The sequence below is a fragment of the Phacochoerus africanus genome, chromosome 11, assembly GCF_016906955.1.
Source record: "Phacochoerus africanus isolate WHEZ1 chromosome 11, ROS_Pafr_v1, whole genome shotgun sequence".
NCBI lineage: Eukaryota > Metazoa > Chordata > Mammalia > Artiodactyla > Suidae > Phacochoerus > Phacochoerus africanus.
In genome coordinates, this window is record NC_062554.1 from 136,180,697 (window position 1) to 136,200,550 (window position 19,854).

At 48.0% G+C, this 19,854-nt stretch overlaps 1 protein-coding gene across 8 annotated transcripts in view; it reads right to left on the reverse strand.

Annotated features, from left to right (window-relative positions):
- Positions 1–19,854, reverse strand: part of COBL (cordon-bleu WH2 repeat protein) — a 204,903-nt gene that overhangs the window by 53,658 nt on the left and 131,391 nt on the right. For all 8 annotated transcript variants that reach the window (XM_047754249.1, XM_047754245.1, XM_047754242.1 and 5 more), the window contains one exon: positions 2,253–2,391. In XM_047754249.1, coding sequence (XP_047610205.1) covers positions 2,253–2,391 — 139 coding nt within the window. The remainder of the gene's footprint in view (positions 1–2,252; positions 2,392–19,854) is intronic.

Sequence of the window (19,854 nt, forward strand, 5' to 3'; positions counted from 1 at the left end):
CGTGAGGGTGGAACCCCCGCTCCTGTCTGCTTCTCAGACCATCCATCGGAGCTGCCCCCTCTGATCTGTTCACACCTTGGGGGCCCATTTTCAATGTGCTACGAAATGCTTTTCTTTTGCTAATAAAATTGTTGAAAGTCAATGACTTAATATAACAAATAGTAGGAGTTACAGATGTCATAAGGAGTTTCTTTTAGAAACACTTTCTTCGAGCTCTAACTAATGGTCTATGCTTCACGCCATCACCATCACTAAAAACACTGAGACTTCATTTCTCCATCCAGAGATACATCTATTTATTCCTTCTCTTGGTTATAGCTCTGTAGACGTGGAAAATGTGAATTTCCTCATATCTATATATCGTCTCCTCCTTAAAGCGAGGATAAACCAAGGCAGGTGTGAATGAGTGTGCAGTGGTGGCGTGGCTCAGGGAAGTGCCTGGCAGAGGAAGGCCATGCCAAGGCAGAACCACTAGAAAAGCAGGCCTTCTCCTTGAAGCCGCATTCTTTTTTACCAAGAAATCTGGGTCAAGACTCAAGCCCAGACAGCTACACTATTACTTTAGTGCAAGTTAAAAAATAAATAAATAATTTTTTTTTTATCTCTAAATGTCCGAATACGGAAAGAAGCTCCGTGTATTTTTTGGCGGCTAGGGGCTACTTTAAAACATTTCCAAGACTCCAGTTAAAAGTCGTGCTTGCGGTGACATGGTATTTTTAATTCCTGGGGATTTCTGATGGGGATGGAAGGCAGAAGTCTGCCTTGAAATGGCCACCCAGACCCCCGACCCCAAAAATATTCAGTTATTTTCGGGAGGAAGGGAACTCCTTGCCTCCTCTTCAAGCTTCACAAACAAAAATCTGTGGATGAGAAGGAGACTTGGAGGGGTTACCACCACCCAGGCCTCCTCTTTGAAGTGGGAGCTGTCCCTACGCTTTCACTTGAAAACATGCAGTGCCCTTCTCCTGCCACCCCTGTGGCCACCAAGTGCCCATCTGCAGGCCAGGGTCTCAAGCTCGTGGGACAGGCCCCGGCCCTTGAAGGCTGAGTCCAGAGGTCCCTCCTGGGCTGGGAAGGGACTGCTGGCCTCAAGCACATTCTCACTACCGCTTCGCATGGATGCTTCGTGGAGTTTCGGTGAGGAACTTGAACTCTGAGTGGGGGGAGCCTCAGAAGGCAGAATGGGGGCAGGGGCGGCTTTCATGGGACGAAAGAGAAAAGCAGGTTTTACTCGAATAAGCTACTGCTTCTGTTTCCTTTCTCCTTTGGGAAAGAAGATGCATTGACATGACATATAGGCTTTGGCTCCTTAGGAAGATCGATTCCCAGGCTGCGAGATGCTAAGACCGTCAGAGCGAGGTACTGGCCAGGGGAAACATGCCGACAAACAGCCAAGTCGCTCTTGTGACAGTTTTAGGTGCTGACGGTGTGATGTGACCACGTATCCTTGGGTGTCTTTTCCCTTTGGAGGCTGCAGGCCTGAGGTCAAAGGCAAAAGATGACGGTGCCAGGAGACTGGCTCAGGGCATGGCTTCTGACGCCCCGGTCATGAGGGCTGAAGCACTCGCCAAGGGCTTATCCCGGACAATCCCTGTTTGTCAAGGGCAACTCCTGTGCCTACGCAATTGAAGTAGCAAACACCGAAGGCTTTTAAGATAAAGTGGGGCCTCCCTGGCCGGTGGACCCGAGACCTCGCCTCTCCTGCCTGCTTCCTTGCTCAGCCCGAGGGGCTAGGATGTCGGGATCCAACAGCCGTCTGCTCACAGGTATCGCGACAGCATCTTCTCTACTGTGGTTCCCTTTTTCTCAATACAAAGGCCATGTAGGCGGAGATCCATCTCAAACAGGGTGCTCAAAAGGTGGCTGCGCTGGTGCCCCCTGACCTGGAAACCCTGGGGTCAACCCACCTTTCACACCAGCAGCAGTAGGTAGGCACCGTCCCAAAGCTGGCTTCTTCCATCAAGGAGACACATCCCCAGCCTCGCTCCCCGGCTCCCCGGCCTCGGTCGGTCGTGCTCTCCGGGCGCCTCCATCGCCCTCGCTCCCCCACCAGCCCCCCGTCTGAAAGCCCCCTCGCTCACGCCCAGAAAGCCTGCCTGAGGCTACGACGCACGACTGTTTATTTCCAGACTTTCCTTCTCTAGCCTGAGTGCTTTGGGGTTAATGCCGTCGTGGGGGCGGCCGCTGCAGGGGTGGCAGCCGTGGCAGTGCAGGCCAGACACCCAGGGCATGCAGGTGTCCCTGTCACTCACCCGTCCGGGACCTCCTGTTCTCCTCCTGGTCCTCCGTGCGGGCGGGCACCAGCGGGCTGGCCGGCGGGGGCTGGGGTGCCGGGGGGGCCGGCGCCCGCCTCTTCTTCTTCTGTAAGTCCGTCTGGGACCCCAGCGAGAGCTGCGGAGCGCAAAGGGGACAGGCAGTCAGTGTGCGGGCCACGCTGCGCGGGGAGAAGCTGGCTGGTGTGACCAGCAGTGGAGATGGCTGGCAGGTCGCCGGTCCCCTTGCTGGGGCCCCTGGGCAGGCAGCAGAGGCGGGGCTGTGTGGGCCGCTGTGCTACCTGCGAGGGCCCAGAGGGGGTCCAGGGACACTCAGAGATGCCCTCAAGACCCCTGGGTGGTGGGGTTCCTAGGGGCTCCGGGCGAAGCAGAAGACTTGGAAATCCCCCCTCAGATGACAAAGGGGATCCCTAGCTCTTACTTAACTGCGACAACCCACTATTCCTTCTGGAAGCTTCCCCATGACGTGCTCCTGCAGAGGAGGAACAGGGGTGGCTCCGGTCCCTTCCTGGCCTGGCTTCCCCTGGTCCTCCCGCCTCTGCAGGTTCCCAAGCAGCCGGCACCCACAGGGTCCGCAGGCCCAGACCCCACGCCCAGAACCGCAGGGAACTCGCCAGCGCGCGGGACGTGAGCAGGTGGGCCACCCAGGTCCCACCCAGCGTGGGGACCCAGCTCCTCTGGAAGTTTAACAAGGGCCAGTGTGAAGCTTCGAAGGGCCGCTTGGCGGGGTCGGCTGCTCCCAGTGTAGAGAGTGAAACCCGCTTCCCGTCCGGCTGTGCTCACTGATGAGATGCCGGCGAGGGGGCATTTGTGCACAGAGGACAGGCAAGGACGGCGACAAGGCGCCCACGCTAGGCTCCTGCCCTCCTGCCCCGGGGCCTGCAGCAGCCTGGGGCCCCCAAGCCCAAGGAGGCCCTCATTGTTCAAGGGCTCAGCCTGGGGGGGCGCACGGCTGGCACCACCCGCCAGGCCTCAGTCCTGCTCCTGGGGCTCCTGGGTTATGAACTCGGGCTCACAGCCGCTGGAGGCCAAGGTACCACCTCCTGGGGGGGCACGTCCTCTTCTGGGCCGGACCTGGTGTTTCATTGAGAGAGAGAGAGTGTGTGTGTGTGTGTGTGTAAAGACTCTCCCCTTACAATTTCATCAGTAAAACATATGTCTACTGCAAACTTTTTTTTTTTTTTTTTTTTGCTATTTCTAGGGCCGCTCCCACGGCATATGGATGTTCCCAGGCTAGGGGTCTAATTGGAGCTGTAGCCACCGGCCTACGCCAGAGCCACAGCAACGCGGGATCTGAGCCGCGTCTGCAACCCACACCACAGCTCACGGCAACAGCGGATCGTTAACCCACTGAGCAAGGGCAGGGACCGAACCCGCAACCTCATGGTTCCTAGTCGGATTCATTAACCACTGTGCCACGACGGGAACTCCTGCAAACTTTTTTTTCAGTGATAAAAGAAGAAGGTAACTTCTGGAGATCTTGGAAACCTAACGCTGCTTGTGAGCCCCAGAGCAGAGCAGTCAGCACTGTCCACCGGAAACCCGTCTCTCCGGACACTCAGCCTCGCCCCCACCCCCAGCCTGCAGTGGGGACGCCTTTGCCTTGACCTCAGCCCGGCTGTCCGGCTCCCACCTGCGGCTGCCTTCCTGCTTCATCACCCTCTCCCTCCCTGAGCCCCGGACCGTCCCGAGGCAGCGCAGGGTGGGGCTGCTGCCCCCTTCTGCTGGGGCTCCAGGGAGCCCAGCCTTCCATACATCCTGTGAGTCCAGGGACGGTCTCGTGCGGGTCCTTGAAGAGGTTTTGCTGTTGTTGTTAACCGTCTTATTGAGGCCGAGTTTACACACCACACAGTTCACCCATAAAGTGTACAACTCCGGGCTTTTGGGACCTTCGAAGAGTGTACAAACATCACCGTAACCCTAGGACATTTCTGTGACCTCCAAAAGAAACCCACACTCTTTTTAAAAAAAGCGTTTTCCATTAGACTTGATTTACAATGTCTGTCAATTTCTGCTGTACAGCAAAGTGACCCAGTTAGAAAAATACACACACATTCCTTTTGTCATATTATTCTCCACCACGCTCCATCACAAGTGACCAGATATAGTTCCCTGTGCTCTACAGCAGGATCTCATTGCTCATCCATTCCAAAGGCAATAATCTGCATCTATTATAACCCCGAACTCCCAGTCCATCCCACTCCTTCCTCCTCCCCCTTGGCAACCACAAGTCTCCTCTCCAAGTCCGTGAATTTCTTTCTGTGGAAGGTTCAACTGGACCCCATATCAGATTCCAGATATAAGTGACATCATATGGTATTTGTCTTTCTCTTTCCGACTTACTTCACTCAGTATGAGAGTCTCTAGTTCCATCCATGTGGCTGCAAATGCAAATTTCATTCTAAATTCTTATGGCTGAGCAGAATTCCATTGTGTACATGTACCACAGCTTCTTAATCCATTCATCTGTCGATGGACATTTAGGTGGTTTCATGTCTTGGCTATTGCGGATAGTGCTGCAGTGAACATGGGTGTGCATGTATCTTTTTGAATGAAAGTTTTGTCTGGCGATATACCCAAGATTGGGACTCCTGGGTCATATGGCAGTTCTATATTGAGTTTTCTGAGGTACCTCCATACTGTTTTCCACAGTGGTTGTACCAATTTACATTCCCACCAACAGTGTAGGAGGGTTCCCTTTTCTCCACACCCTCTCCAGCATTTGTTATTTGGCCTTTTTGACTGGTGTGAGGTGTTACCTTGCAGCAGTTTTGATTTGCATGTCTCTAATTAATCATCAGTGATGTGGAGCCTTTTTTCCTGTGCCTGTTGGCCATCTGTATATCTTCTTTGGAGAAATGTCAGGTGTGTTCAGGTCCTTTGCCCATTTTTCAGTTGGGTTGTCTGCTTTTTTGCTGTTGAGCTCAAAAGAGTTTTTCTTCCCTCTCTTTTTTCTTTCTGGGCTCCAATTTGAACATTGAGTGTTCTAAGTCCCTGTTCCTTCTAAATCCCATTTTCCTTGAATATGCTTTTTTGACTACTTAAAAATTTCCCCCGTTTCTTAGAAGTTTCCTTTATTTCATTGTTCAACTCTTCTGGCTTTTAAATTTTCTGTTACCATATTTTTAATTCCCAAGAGCTCTTTCTTCTTATGTCTTTTCAAGACAGCTTCACATCTGGTTTCCTGGATACAGTATCTTCTCTTTTCTCTCTGAGGTTATTAATCGCTATCTTTAAAAACATGTCTTTAGGAGTTCCCGTCGTGGCGCAGTGGTTAACGAATCCGACTAGGAACCATGAGGTTGCGGGTCCGGTCCCTGCCCTTGCTCAGCGGGTTAACGATCCGGCGTTGCCGTGAGCTGTGGTGTAGGTTGCAGATGCGGCTCGGATCCTGCGTTGCTGTGGCTCTGGCGTAGGCCGGTGGCTACAGCTCTGATTGGACCCCTAGCCTGGGAACCTCCATGTGCAGCAGGAGCAGCCCAAGAGATAGCAAAAAGACAAAAAAAACACAAAAAACAAAAAACCAAAAACCAAAAAAAAAACCATGTCTTTATGGGAGTTCCCGTCATGGCTCAGTGGTGAACAAATCTGACTAGGAACCATGAGGTTGCGGGTTCGATCCCTGGCCTTGCTCAGTGGGTTAAGGATCTGGCGTTGCAGTGAGCTGTGGTGTGGACGGCAGACACGGCTTGGATCCCTTGTTGCTGTGGCTCTGGTGTAGGCCGGTGGCTACAGCTCTGATTGGACCCCTAGCCTGGGAACCTCCATGTGCCGCAGGGAGGCCCCAAAAAGACAAAAGACAAAAAAACAAACAAACAAAAAAAACCCCCCAAAAAACCCAAATCCAAAAAACCCCCCAAACCATGACTTTATTTTCATTTTCTTCTGTTTTTACACACGGTCTTTTTCTCCAAGTTCCTCTTTTTTCCATTTGTCATGGCCTCTCGTCTGTCACATCTTGGTCTTGCCTCAATTTCTGATGATCCTTGGCTGACTACTCCTAATTAAGTGCGTTTCTGTGGACACTCAGAGGATTGCCTGTGGGCGCCTGGCAGAAGTCTGGTGGGCTCACAGGGAGATCGCCAGTGTCCACATGCTGCAGGTTCTCTCTTGAAGCCTCCGAGCTGGCCTTGCTGAGGGGGTCCAGCAGGAAGGCCCAGTAAGCTGAATGTCCTGGACTCGGAGTGTGAGGGCAGACCTGGGGCTGGGCCTGGAGGACTTGCCCAAGCATCACAGCCAGCCTGTCCTTGGTCAGCAGCTCCTCTGCCCGCAGCCGTGCAGAGTGAGCCCACCATCCTGAGTCTTGCGGAGGCCCGGCCTCCCCAACCCAGCCTCTCCACCTGGCCTGTAGCTCTCAGCTCCTCCTGCTTGGCTGGATATTTAGCCCATCAACACACCGCAGTTCTAAGAGTCTCCTGACAACCGCCCCTGCTCCTTCTCCCCACATCTCTCGGCCCTCCTGGACCAGGGCCTTGTCTGCATTTCAGTGGGGTTTCAGGAGAGAGGCAGGCCAGGTCCTCTCACCAGCACGTTTTCCTCTATTTTTTTTCAGGCTGCCCAGGACTCCATGGACCCCCCAGTCACAGTTAACCCAGGTCATCCCCTTTGTCTTTGGCGGAATGCTGTGACCGTGGCTTTGGCGTTGACGAGTGAAACTTGCCGGAACTCCTTTATCTTTCCCGTGTGTCATCTTCTGTCTTTCCTTTTCCTTTTATTTTTTTTAGTTTTCAACACCTTCCTTCACTGTAACCTGCGAGGTAAGTGGTAAGTATGACTGGAGGGAAATTAGATTCAAAAACTGTTTCCCAGTTTTGAAGAATCCTTGTCATGCGGCAGCTTGGGATAAAGTCACCAAGACTCAAATAAATGGCATTGGTGGAGCGCCTAGTGTGGCTCAGAGGGTGAAGGACCTGAGGTTGACTCTGTGGGGACGTGGGTTTAATCCCTGGCCTCGCTCAGTGGGTTAAGGATCTGGAGTTGCTGTGGCTGTGGTGTAGGCTGCAGCTGCAGCTCCGATGAGACCCCAGGCCGGGGAACTTCCATAAGCCACAGGGGCAGCCGTGAAAAGAAAAAAACAGGGATTGGTGTGTTCACACTGCGGTATATGGAATGACTGGCCAATGGGAGCCTGCTGGGTAACAGAGAACTCTGCCCAATGTTCTGCGGGAAAAGCGTCTGAAAAAGAATGGGTGTGTGTACAGGTGTAACTGAATCACTTTGTTGTACAGCAGAAACACTGTAAATCAACTCGGCTTCAATAAAACTTTAAAAAAATGAAAAAAACAAATGAATAAAAAATAATCAGAAAGAAAAAAAGAGAAGAAAAAACTGGCTATCGAAGCATTCCACTTTTCTGTTCGCGTGGTGCATGGTTCTCTGCGCGGGCTCAGACGGCAGGGTGCGTGAGCTGGCAGGTGCAGCCTGGTCCGGGTGCGATGCCTGCTCCCAGCACCTGCACTGTCAGACTCCTGCCTCTCCCTCCCCCCCGGCTGGGGATGGATGCTGCTGAAAGGCATAAAGCCTCGCCTCTGGTACCTGGGTTTCTTCCTTCATGGTTGACATCTGCACATTAATTAATCACCATGATTCAAGCACTATGGATTTGCCTGTGTGTATTGCTTTCTAGACCGCATTTCTCAATCTCTTCTTAAAGGTGTCACGAGACTTTGTTCGGGGTCATTGGTTCGTTTCTCTTCCCGTTAATCAACAAGCCATGGCCCTTTCCTCATCCTGTGATGGGAACGGTGGGTTCAAAGATACATAAAGCTGCAGACCTCACACTGATGCCCACCATCCAATGAAGGAGAGGTGATTCTATGACCTCGCGGGAGCCTCTAAGCTGGGCACATTGCCAAGAGCGGTCCTTTGGGGCTGACGTGGGGACATGGTTTCTTCTGTGAAGTCACGCCGGTTAATCCGAGCCCTCTAAGCTCCGCCTGACATCTGTGCCATAATGCCAAGTTCCAGATTCTGCTGAGTGCCAACATCAAGTGGGAGATCATTAGAAGAGAGGCTCAGGGAAGCAGTTCTGGCTCACCAGCCTGGAAAAGCAATTTTAACCGTTGAAAGAAAGTTCTGGCTCCCTCCTTATTACCGGATTTGGAGAAGCATCAACCTCCCCAAGCCTCTGCCAGGACGGCCCCGCTTTGCCTCCGGCTGCCTTTCTCCGAGAGACAATCACAGCACTTCATAAACAACAGCTAAAGACCGTGTATTTTCCGGGCGCACTGATAAATTAAAGTAATGGGTTTGAAGAGTGTTTGGCAAAGTCTGAAACTCCAATCAAGACAAGATCTAATGGGCAGAAGCATTTTTTTTCCCCTGGGGTTTTTGTTAGCTTAAAGTGTTTAAACGAGAGCGTTCTAGTAGGAGTTCCCATTGTGGCTCTGCAGGTTAAGGACCTGATATTGTCTCTGCGTGGATTTGGGGATCCAGCCCTGGCCTTGCTCAGTGGGTTAAGGATCCGGCGTTGCCATAGGCCGTGGTGTAGGTCACAGACGAGGCTCAGATCCAGAGTTGCTGTGGCTGTGGTGGAGGCCAGCTGCTGCAGCTCCGATTCGACCCCTAGCCTGGGAACCTTCTTATGCCACAGGTGTGGCCCTAAAAAGGAAAATAAAACCCTCTGTCAGGGAGTTCCCATGTGGCCCAGCCGGTTAAGGATGGGGCATTGTCATTGCAGTGGCTCAGGTTTGTGCTGAGGTGGGGGTTCTGTCCCTGGTCGGGGAACTCCACACACCATGGACATGGCCAAAAAACAACATCAACAAAACCCAACCCTGGCAGACGTAGCTGGAAAAGAGTGGACAGGAAGTTCTGGTGAAAAAGAATTTCTGCTGTAAATCCTGCTGTAGAGCCAACCTGCTGGTTCACGTGGACCAGGCAGCACCCGGGGATGCCAACCTGGCAGCCAGGTGGTGGACAGTAGAGCTTTCCAATGGCTGTGATGGCCCAGCTTTGTCCTTCTGGGCACCTGCAGAGATCGTGCAGGAAGACGGACAGGCAGTGACACCCTGGCCATGGTACAGTGCCTTCCAGGGAGGAAGGAGAGGTGGCAGCCAAGGAGAAGGCAGAGTCCCAAGTGTGGGGCTTTGGGCCACAGAGAATGGGAGGGCTCACTTCAAGGGCATGCTCCCCTTGGGGTTTGCTTGTTTCTGTTTATTTACTTCTTTATTTAGCTCTGCTTTTCTCAAGGATACTTCCCTTCCACTGCACTCTGAGGACAGAGCCCTCAGATCTAGCCTGCTTGCTGATCGGCCCTCCGGGGTGGGGGTGGGGCTGAAACACCTGCTCACTAGACCCCCACCCCCAGGTATGAGAGGTCTCGGGAAGCAGCACTCAGGTATTTGTACTAACGTGTGACTCTCCTTCTGCGGATTTGGGGAGGGGCCATGTCAAGGCCAGGGTGAACATCACATCTGATCTTACAGGAAGATTCTGGGAGCACCTATGCCTTGCAGGGGTCCCTGAAAGCCACCGTAAAGAATACATCCACCCCTGTCACCAGTGACATAAAATGTGGGGTCTCTGAATCTCAGTCTTAATTTCAAAAGTCAAATCTTTGGGAGTTTGGGGTCAGTGGATGCAAACTACTACATTTAGATATGCAATGAGGTCCTGCTGTGCAGCACAGGGAACTCTATCCAATCACTTGTGATGGAACATGATAGAAGATAATAGGAGAAAAAGAATGTAGATACATATGCATGACTGGGTCACTTTGCTGTACAGCAGAAATTGACAGAACATGGTAAATCAACTATACTTTAATTAAAAAACTAAAAAAAGACTTTAATGTGATGTTGATACTTCCTCGGGAGCAACTGGATAAGGAGATAGAATATTACACGGTCCTGAAAAAGAACCCAGGCAAGCAGGCTGCCAGATGGCTGGTTCTGGCAACACATTCTTTTATTAATTTGAAACATTCAGGAGTTCCTGTTCTGGTTCAGTGGTTCCGAATCTGAACTAGCATCCATGAGGATGCAGGTTTGATCCCTGGCCTTGCTCAGTGGGTTAAGGATCCGGCATTGCTGTGAGCTGTGGTGTAGGTCACAGACGAGGCTTGCATCCCATGTTACTGTGGCTGTGATGCAGGCCGGCAGCTGTAGCTCCAGTTAGACCCCTAGCCTGGGAGCCTCCATATGCCACAGGTGAGGCCCTAAAAAGACCAAAAAAAAAAAAAAAAAAAAAAAAAACGCAGTGCAAACATCTTAGTTTGCAGCTGGACAGATTTCACAGTAGAATCTTTGTTCCCCTTCTCCATCTTTATTGAGGTCTAACTGACCAAACGGTAATATACATCCTTTTTAAATCCTGCTGTCAGAGGATATGCTGGCCTCTTTGGCGTCACTGTAAATAAAGCAGCACTGATCCTGCTGAGCCAACATCAAACCTGATGAAAGCGGCATCCTGGCCGGCTGTGATCCAGGCAGATGGCTGGAGGAGATTCTAAACTGAACTGAGGAAGTTTCCACGCACCGCAGCAGGTCAGGGATCTGTGGCGCAGATCACCACAGCGGCGCAGGTTCAATCCCTGCCGGGGGACTTCCATATGCCAAAAAAATAAATAAATAAACGTAACCATCTCACTCCTAAAATGAAAAAAAAAAAAGAGAGAGAGAGTTCTTCCAGGAACTGCAAACCACACATTGCAGACCTGCACCCAAGGTGCTGAGATTTTTATCAGTTCTTTGCTGCTGTCAGGTGGCAGTGCAATTCCAGTGTCATCAGCTGCTCAGGGCTCTGCTTCATTCTTAGGCTCCTGAGAAATGCTGACAAGACTCCCGTCAAACTCTGATGCCTCAGATCAACGAAATGACCCCCTTTGGTTGTTTATATGCCATCTGCAAATTAAAGCCCTCTTTGCAAGTGGGAGCAGCCTCTGTCACGGACGTCTTTGGTAATTCCAGAAAGAAAAGCACTGGCCATGCGGCATGGAAGTTATGGAAAGAAACAAGAGGTGCAAAGTCAGAGCTTTCTCGCTCCTTCACTTGGAACAAGATGCCCTAAAACAGGATACTGATTATGTGCGTTTGGTTCTTAAATAGAGATTTTAACACGGAATCCTCAAGTCCAATCTCCCTTCAACCCTCACACCCCCTCAATGGATATTTTTGAACGGTTATTTTTTTTTCTGCTAAAATTGCATTAGCTAGGAATCTGGACATAGAAAGTTATCTATAGGTTTAAATCTCTATGTTTAAAGTAACGGCAAAAAATTCCTTCTTTTAAAATGTCACCCCCAGGGCATGTAGGCAGGCTGCCAGCCATTGGCATCCACACACCAGAGGCAACCTCCTCCCCTGCAAATGCTTCCTGTGTCCACAGCAGAGTTCAGGGCTCTGGCAGAGGGACAGGAGAGGGGGACACCCTGCCCCCCCATGGGACAGGAGAGGGACTTAGGATGGAGAGTGGAGCACAGGCAGGTGATACAGGATGCAGACCCAGCAGGGGCAGAGCCGCCCATTCCCCTTGAGCAGCTTCAGTGGGCATCCATTTCCCTTCTCCCCAAGTACTTCCCCTCTGACGCATACTTGCATAGGTCTGGACACGGTTTAAGTAGACTGCGAAAGCATTAGGGAGAAAGGGATGATAGAATATGCCATAGGGTCGGTTTAAACGGTGTGTTCTGGAAAAAATGCCACAAATATAATCAGTTCATCTGTAACAGAGGAGCAAAAGCAACAGAATGGAGAAAATCAGGTCTTTTTAACAAACGGGGCTGCAAAAAAGTGGATCTACACACAACCTCACATCCTTCACCAAAAGTAACTCAAAGTGCATCGCAGACCAAAAACATAAGCTGAAAAACTCCTAGAAGACAACACTGGAGAAAATCTAAATGACCTTGGGTTTGACAATGACTTCGGACGACACAGACATGCTCCATGAAACAAATAACTCATCAGTCAAACTTCATTAAAATTAAAAATTTCTGTTCTGCAAGTGACACTATCGAAAAACGACAAGATCTGGCACAGACTGGGAGAAAATATCTCCAAAAGACACATCTGATAAAGGACTTTATCCAAAACAGAAAAAGAACGCGTAAAACTCAACAACGAGAAAAGCACCCTGGAGGTCCTGCTGTGGTGCAGAGTTCACAATCCCACTGCACTGGCTTGGGTCAATGGGAGATGCGGATTCGAAGCCTAGCCCAGGAACTTCCACATGCTGTGGGTGGGGCCCTTAAAAAAGAAAGAAAGAAAAAGAAAAGAAAAGAACCTGATTGAAAATGGCCAAAACTTTAACAGACGCCTCACCGAAGACAATGTACAGAGACACTTAAGCACATGGGAAGATGCCCGCATACATCACTAGGGAAATACAAATTACAGTAACAATGGCACACCCAGGCTCATCTATCAGAGCAGCTCGAGTCTGGAACAGCGACACCACCAAACGCTGGTGAGCACGTGGAGGAACAGGAACCACTCTCATCACGGCTGGAGGGGATGCAGAATGGAGCAGCCGCTTCGGAAGACAGCTTGGCAGTGTCTCACAAAGCTCATTCTCACCACAGGATGCAGCAATGCACTCGTTGGAATTTACCCAAAGGAGCTGAGGAACCTGCACAGAGGTGTGTACCGACGCTTTATTCATAATCGCCCAAACTTGGAGGCAACCACAATGTCCTTCGGGAGGTGAGAGAAGGAACTGGGCTACATCCAGACAATGGTTTTATTCAGCACAGTAAACAACTAAGTTATCCAGCTGTGAAAAGGAAACTTAAGTGCCCACTCCTAAGGGAAACACCAGTCTGAAAAGGCTAGGTCCAAGTATATGCCGTTCTGGAAAAGGCCAAACTAAGGAGTCAGGAAAAGGACCAGAGGCTTTTGCCGGAGGGAGAGGGAGGAGGGATCAGCAGGCAGCGGAGGTTTTCCGGGCAGGACACTGTGATGACAGGCAGGTGTCATCAAACATATAAATATATAAAGCCAAGAGTGAATCATACTTTAACCTATAGACTTTGGATGACAATTACCCGTCAGCGTAGGGTTATCAGCTGTAAGAAATATACCGCTTGTGGGGACGCTGGTCTGCTGATAGCAGTGGGGGCTGTGCAGGGGGGGGGCAGTGGGTATAAAGGGAACTCTCAGTAGCTTCCACTCAATTTTGCTATGAAATGAAAACTGCTCAAAAAAAAAGTAAAAATAAATAATTTTTTATGTATTAATATGTATTTTTAAAATATATAAAACATGAAGTATATATATGTACACAATTCTGTATGCAGAGTAATTGTTATGTATAAGAATTTCTATTCCAAGTTGTCATTGATGGAATTTGAATTGCTTTCCTGAAAGTTCTGTGGATTTTGTTTTTGCCCCTCAAGTTGGAAGTTCCTAACATGCAAGCCACTAAAATGATGTAGTTTTTTATTAACGTATAACATAAGAATTACTTATAAATATGAAATCACCTCCCGAGGCAGGGGACAAGCAGGCAGCTCTTGGAGCTCACAGGACGCCCCGTCAACATCGGGGTCTCCCTGGAGAGGCATCCGTTACAAGTGTCAGATCTATCCTGCCAACGTCCACACACCAGGTCTTTCGGGGCATCTCCTTAGGCTGCTTGTCTGAGCATCAGGATGTGAGCAGGGCCTGTGACCCTCCCTCACCTGGGTCGTGGGCAGGGACCACTTTCCATGCATTTTTCTGAGGCGCCCTTGCGGGTGGACACGTGCACCCGGGCCCAGTACCCACCGCAGGCACTGAGGCACCATCAGCCTGGTCCTGAACAAGCCCCCACGGGCTCCAGTTGCCCTCCGCCAATTCCTCTCCGTGCCAAGAGCTGCAGACACCCCTGGACACACCCTCCCAGCATCACGGCCCTCCCACTGCATGGCCCGTGATCAAAACCTAAAGCAAGGTTCTTATTTTTCTTTCTTCTTTTTTGGCTGCCCACGACATATGGAATTCCCAGGCCAGGGGTCAGATCTGAGCTGTTTAGTTGTGACCTACGCTGAAGCTGCAGCAATGCTGGATCCTTAACCCACTGTGCCAGGATGGGGACGGAACCTGCATCCCAGGCCTCCCGAGAGGCCCCTGATCCCATCATACCACAGCGAGAACTCCAGAAACAAGGTTCTTAAAGTGAGTCTTCGTGAGCCATGGGGGACTCAGGCCCCCAAGTTGTCCCTGGCGAGGACGCTGACCCTGGGCCAGGTGAGGGTGTGGGCTGCTCTGTTCTGTGCCGACTCAGCCCGGGGGAGGACTCGTTCCTGCTCCTGCAGGGAACATACTTTCACTGCTGGTGAAGGCTTGTCTGCGAGTCTATGCTTCACCACGACTTTGGTTCATCTTAGGACCAAGATTCCAGCAGTAGTTTTTTTTTTTGTTTGTTTTTGGGCTGCGTCCATGGCACACAGAAGTTCCCACGGCTAGGGATCAAACCTGTGCCACAGCAGCGACAAGGCCGAGTCCTTAACTGCCAGGGAACTCCCGTCCAGCAGTATTATCAAATTGCAAGCAAGTGCACCAAGTGCCAACCAATACTCAGCACATGCGACAGAAATAAAGCAGAAAGCACGTACTTAGAACGGTCAGGCTTTATTGCTCTGTCGGCTCTGACAGCTCCTGAACAGAAAGTGGGGCTCTGATGAACCACCACTGCTGGGGGGCAGGGCGTTCCCTGCAGGAAGCCACAGCCCCTGTGCTCTCTGCTCCCCCCAATGAGGTCCTGTCTCCTCCTACAAAACCTTCTTTGTTAAGAAGGTCTCAGTGACTGGAAGAGTTGACTGTCCTCACCGCCCAGGATTAAGAGGACTGCGAGGTTCTACCCCTTCTTTGGCAAACACGGAAAGCTCCACAGAAACACACGAAGCCCAGCACAAAGAACAGTGTGCTTCTCTTGTGGCAATTATCTCCCAAAACAATAGATTCCGAAAAAAATTACCCAACGTGTTCTATGGTTCAATGAATCCTTTATATAGAAATCAGTCTTTCAATAGTACTTAAAGTCATTTCTCTTCCATTACCAGAAATGTGTTATTTGTTGCTCTCAGCACTTGAGCATATTATTTTGGTAAAACTATGCAACAAACGTGAACTTGGTGGAATTAAGTGTGGGTGTGTTTCTATAACCTAAGATTGCCTATTCGCCTGCTGTCTGAAGATAATCTTTAACTGGGTCGAAACACTTTCACGTGACCTCAATCTACACACACGCGTCACTCTTTCCCTTCCTGGCCACTAGGCACATCTTCTGGTTGTTCTGTCCCCTCCTCCCAGCTCTGCAATTAGGTGGATTCAGGGTGTGGCCACCCTGCTGGGAAACTGTTGTCCAGACCTGGACAGCAGGTCCCTGTAGGACACTGCCACCTTGCCATCCAAGGGGAGCTCCTTGGGAGAACTGAAGCACTTCTAGGTTAACCACGTGCTGTGACCATGGCGAGCCCGGTCAGCACCGCTGTGCTCAGGACAGTCACGGGGACGCCGGGCACACAATGGCAACATCCACGGGGCCAGCCTTCCTCAGCATGAGCTGGCTCCCATCACCACGTGGTCGCCCTCTTCTCACCAGTAGGTACAGTTAAGGCCCAACCATGGTTCCTGTGTACTCTAAGTGTAGAAAGAAGACGTGTTTTGTTGTGAGCCACACAGGAAGTCCAAGAAGAAGTGTTTTGAATTGGACATTCAGCATTTAAAAGCTTCATAGCGTCACTATTTACAATAGCCAAGACATAGAAGCCACCCAAGTGTTCATCGACAGAGGAATGGATGAAGAAGAGGTGGTACCTATATACAATGGAATATTACTCAGCCAGAAAAAAAGAATGAAATAATGCCATTTGCAGTAATATGGATGGCTCTAGAGATGATCATACTGAATGAAGTCAGAGAGAGATGGATGTTTTATGACACTGCTTAAACGTATAATCTAAAAAATAATACAAATGAACTTATTTACAAAACAGAAATAAATAGACATAGAAAATAAACTTACGGTTACCAAAGTGGAAAGAGGGGGAGAGGGATAAATTAGGAGTATGGGATTAATATATATATATTATTCTACATACAATAGATAACCAACATGGACCTACTTACAGTGCAGGGAACTCTACTCAAAATGTTGTAATAATCTACAATGGAAAAGAATATGAAAAAGAAGACATATATATGTGTGTGTGTGTATATATACATATGCTTATATTTGAATCACTTGGCTGTATACCTAAACCTAACACAACATGGTAAGTCAACTTTATTTCAATACAAACTTAAGAAAATTCCAAAATAAAAATCCTGCTCTCAGGAGAAACCCTTAAATATTCAAAGAAGTCACAGTTAGCCAGAGCCCCCTGCTAATACTGCTTCTTCAAAGCTGGTGAATCTGGACCGTGAGGCACACAGCATTCTCTGAAGTACCATGAGGCTCTGTACATTGTTTGCACCAATACAGCACAACCCCCTGCCCAGAAGTTCTTCTGCAGAGACCCTGAGCACACAGAGAGGGCTCTTTAGTTTTAATACATTTTCCTACTTGAAGGAAATCAATACAGCCAAGAGTGCGATGGACCATGGCATAACCTGTCCATCTCCTTAAATAACAAATCCCGGAACCGTGTCTGTACAGATACAATCATGTCATTTGCAAAAAGATAATTTTGCATCTTCCTTTCTGATTTGGACGCTTTTATTTCTTTTTCTTATTCAATTGCTTTGGCAAGGACTTGTTTGTTAAACAGAAGTAGTGAAATTGAGCATCTTTCCTTTGAGCTGGATCTTAGAGAAGAAGAGTTCAGAGTTTCCATGTTGACTCTGATGGTAACTGTGGGCTTTTCACATGTGGCCGTTGTTTTGTGGACTTAAGTTCCTTCCTCACCTATTTTGCTGAGAGTTTTAATCAGGAACTTTGTTGAACTTTGTCAAATGCCTTTTATCCACCTATAGAGATAATCCTGTGCTTATTTCCCCCTTCCATTTTGTTAATTGATTGGGATAGGTTGAACTATCCTTGCACCCCAAGGACCAATTCCAGTTGGATATGGTTTATAGATGTTTTAATGCACTGTTGAGTTCTACTTGCTACTTTTTATTGAGGAATTTTGCATCTGCATTCATCAGGGATATTGGCCTGCAGTTTTCTCTTCTGTAGTGTATTTGTCTGGCTTTGGTATCAGGATGATGCTAGCCTCAGAAAATAAGTCTGAAAGTGTTCTCTTTTCTTCCACAGTAGTTATAAATTTTTTAAAAATTTTAAAAAATAAAAACAAAGAAAGATTATTTCTAGAGTTAAAGATATATATTTCATAATGAAAAAGAAGTCAATGGATCAGGAAGATTTAAGAGTCATGTATGTCTATGTATGACTGTTAAATAACAGAGCTTCAAAATGCAAGAAGCAAAAATCAACAGAATTAGAGGGAGAAACAGATAAATCCACAATTATATTGGAGAACAATGCACCCCAGATTTGGGTGGGGGGATTTATCCATTGGCTTTTTAGCTGTATTCTTTGCATTATTTGTTTTTAATGGCTGCCCTGAGATTTAAAATAGGTACCCTTAACTTTTATAGTCCATTTAGATTACGTATTCTAATACTTTACATAAAATGAGGACACTTTGCAATCATATAGGTCCATTTTATGCTATACTTGTCATATGTATTTTTTTTTTTGTCTTTTTGCCTTTTCTAGGGCTGCTTCCCTCAGCATATGGAGATTCTCAGGCCAGGGGTCTAATCAGAGCTGTAGCCGCCAGCCTACACCACAGCCACAGCAATGCGGGATCCTTAACCTACTGAACAAGGTCAGGGATCGAACCCGCAACCTCGTGGTTCCTAGTAGAATTCATTAACCACTGCACCACGACGGGAACTCCATAAGTATTCTTTTATCTATGTTATACATCCCAATGACAGTATTATATTTTTTATTTTAAGTAATCACGTAAATTTTGAAGAAATTAGGAGCAAATCCAGTCCTTTATATTTGCTCAAATATTTACAATTTCCTTTCCAAGATTCCAGGTTTCCACTGGTGTTCCTTCCTTTCAGTCTGAAAATATCCTTTAATGTTTCCGTTGTGAGGTTTGATGACAATAATTCTTTTATTTTTTATCAGAAAATATATTTCTCTTGCCCTCATTCCTAAAGGATACAGACTTCTGAGTTGGCAGTCTTCATGTCTCTCAGCACTTTAAAGACGTTGCTCCATTGTTACTTGGCTTCCATTTTTGTTTGGTTTTTGTTTTTGGCCACACCTGCAGCTTGTGGAAGTTCCTGGGCCAGGGCTTGAACCCATGGCACAGCAACCTGAGCCACAGCAATGACAATGCTGGATCCTAACACTACTGAACCACATAGGAACTTCACAGCTTCCATTGCTTTTGATGATAAACCACTAAGTAGTTTTCAAAACATTGTTACCCTGTGTAACATATGTTATTGTTCTCTAGTGTTTATAAGATTTTTCTCATCAAGTCTGTTTTGAAATAATTTCACCATAATGTTCTTAGGATAGTTTTCTTTTTACTTATTTTGGTTTGGATTCACTGGACTTTTTAATTTTTCTCTTCTTTTTAGGGCTGTACCTGTGGCATAGGGAAGTTCCTGGGCTAGGGGGTGAATTGGAGCTTCAGCTGCCAGCCTACGCCACAGCCACCAGCCTATGCCACAGCCACAGCAACCAGATCCAAATGCATCTGAGACATACACTGCAGCTCATGGTAATGCCAGATCCTTTAACCCACATTTTCATGGATACTATTTGGGTTTCTCACCTGCTGAGCCACAGTGGGAACTCCTGGATTCACTGAACTTTTAAAATCTGCAAATGTATGTCTTTTACAAAATTTGGGAAAACCTTTGGGCCTTGTTTCTTAAATTTTTTTTTCTCTTTTCTTCTGAGATTCTATTGATACACATCAGGCATTTTTGTAGAGTTGTACAAAAATTTAAGCTCTATTTATATTTCAAAATTTTCCCTCTCTTTTACTGAAATTGGATAATTTCTACTGATCTGTCTTCAACTGCCCTTTTCTTTTGTTACTTTCATTGTGTTGTTAAGCCTACCCAGCGGAAGTTTTATTTACGATATTGTTTTTCCATTTTAGAATTTCCATTTAGTTCATTTTTATATTTCTTATTAATCTTTTGAGATTTTTAATTTTTCACTTACTATAAGCACATTTTCACTGTCATCAAGCACTAATTCCAAAGTCCAGGTCATCCCCAGGTTGGTGCCTGCTGAAGCCTTTTTTTCTTGGGAGCAGGTCTTAGATTCCTGGTTCATCACATGTTGAATAATTTTGGCTTGTATCCTGGACATAAGGAATGTTTTGCTTACGAGAGGCTGGATTTTCTTACAGTCTTATAAAGAGTATTCATTCTTTTAAGAGGCAGTAAGTAAGCTGAATGAACTCACAATGAAAATTCTGAAAATGTGCAATTCAAGTTCTTTTACCCTGAGCTAGGCTCCTTGCTCCCTATCTCTTGCATGCATGATTCCATCAACCAGAGATGAGGGCAGAATTTATGGCTCTTTGGCTTTCTCCTTTCTGGTATTCGTCCCTCAGTTTCTAGAGATTGATGGCTGTCCTGAATTTTGGTCCTAGTTTTTCAGGCCAGGAAGA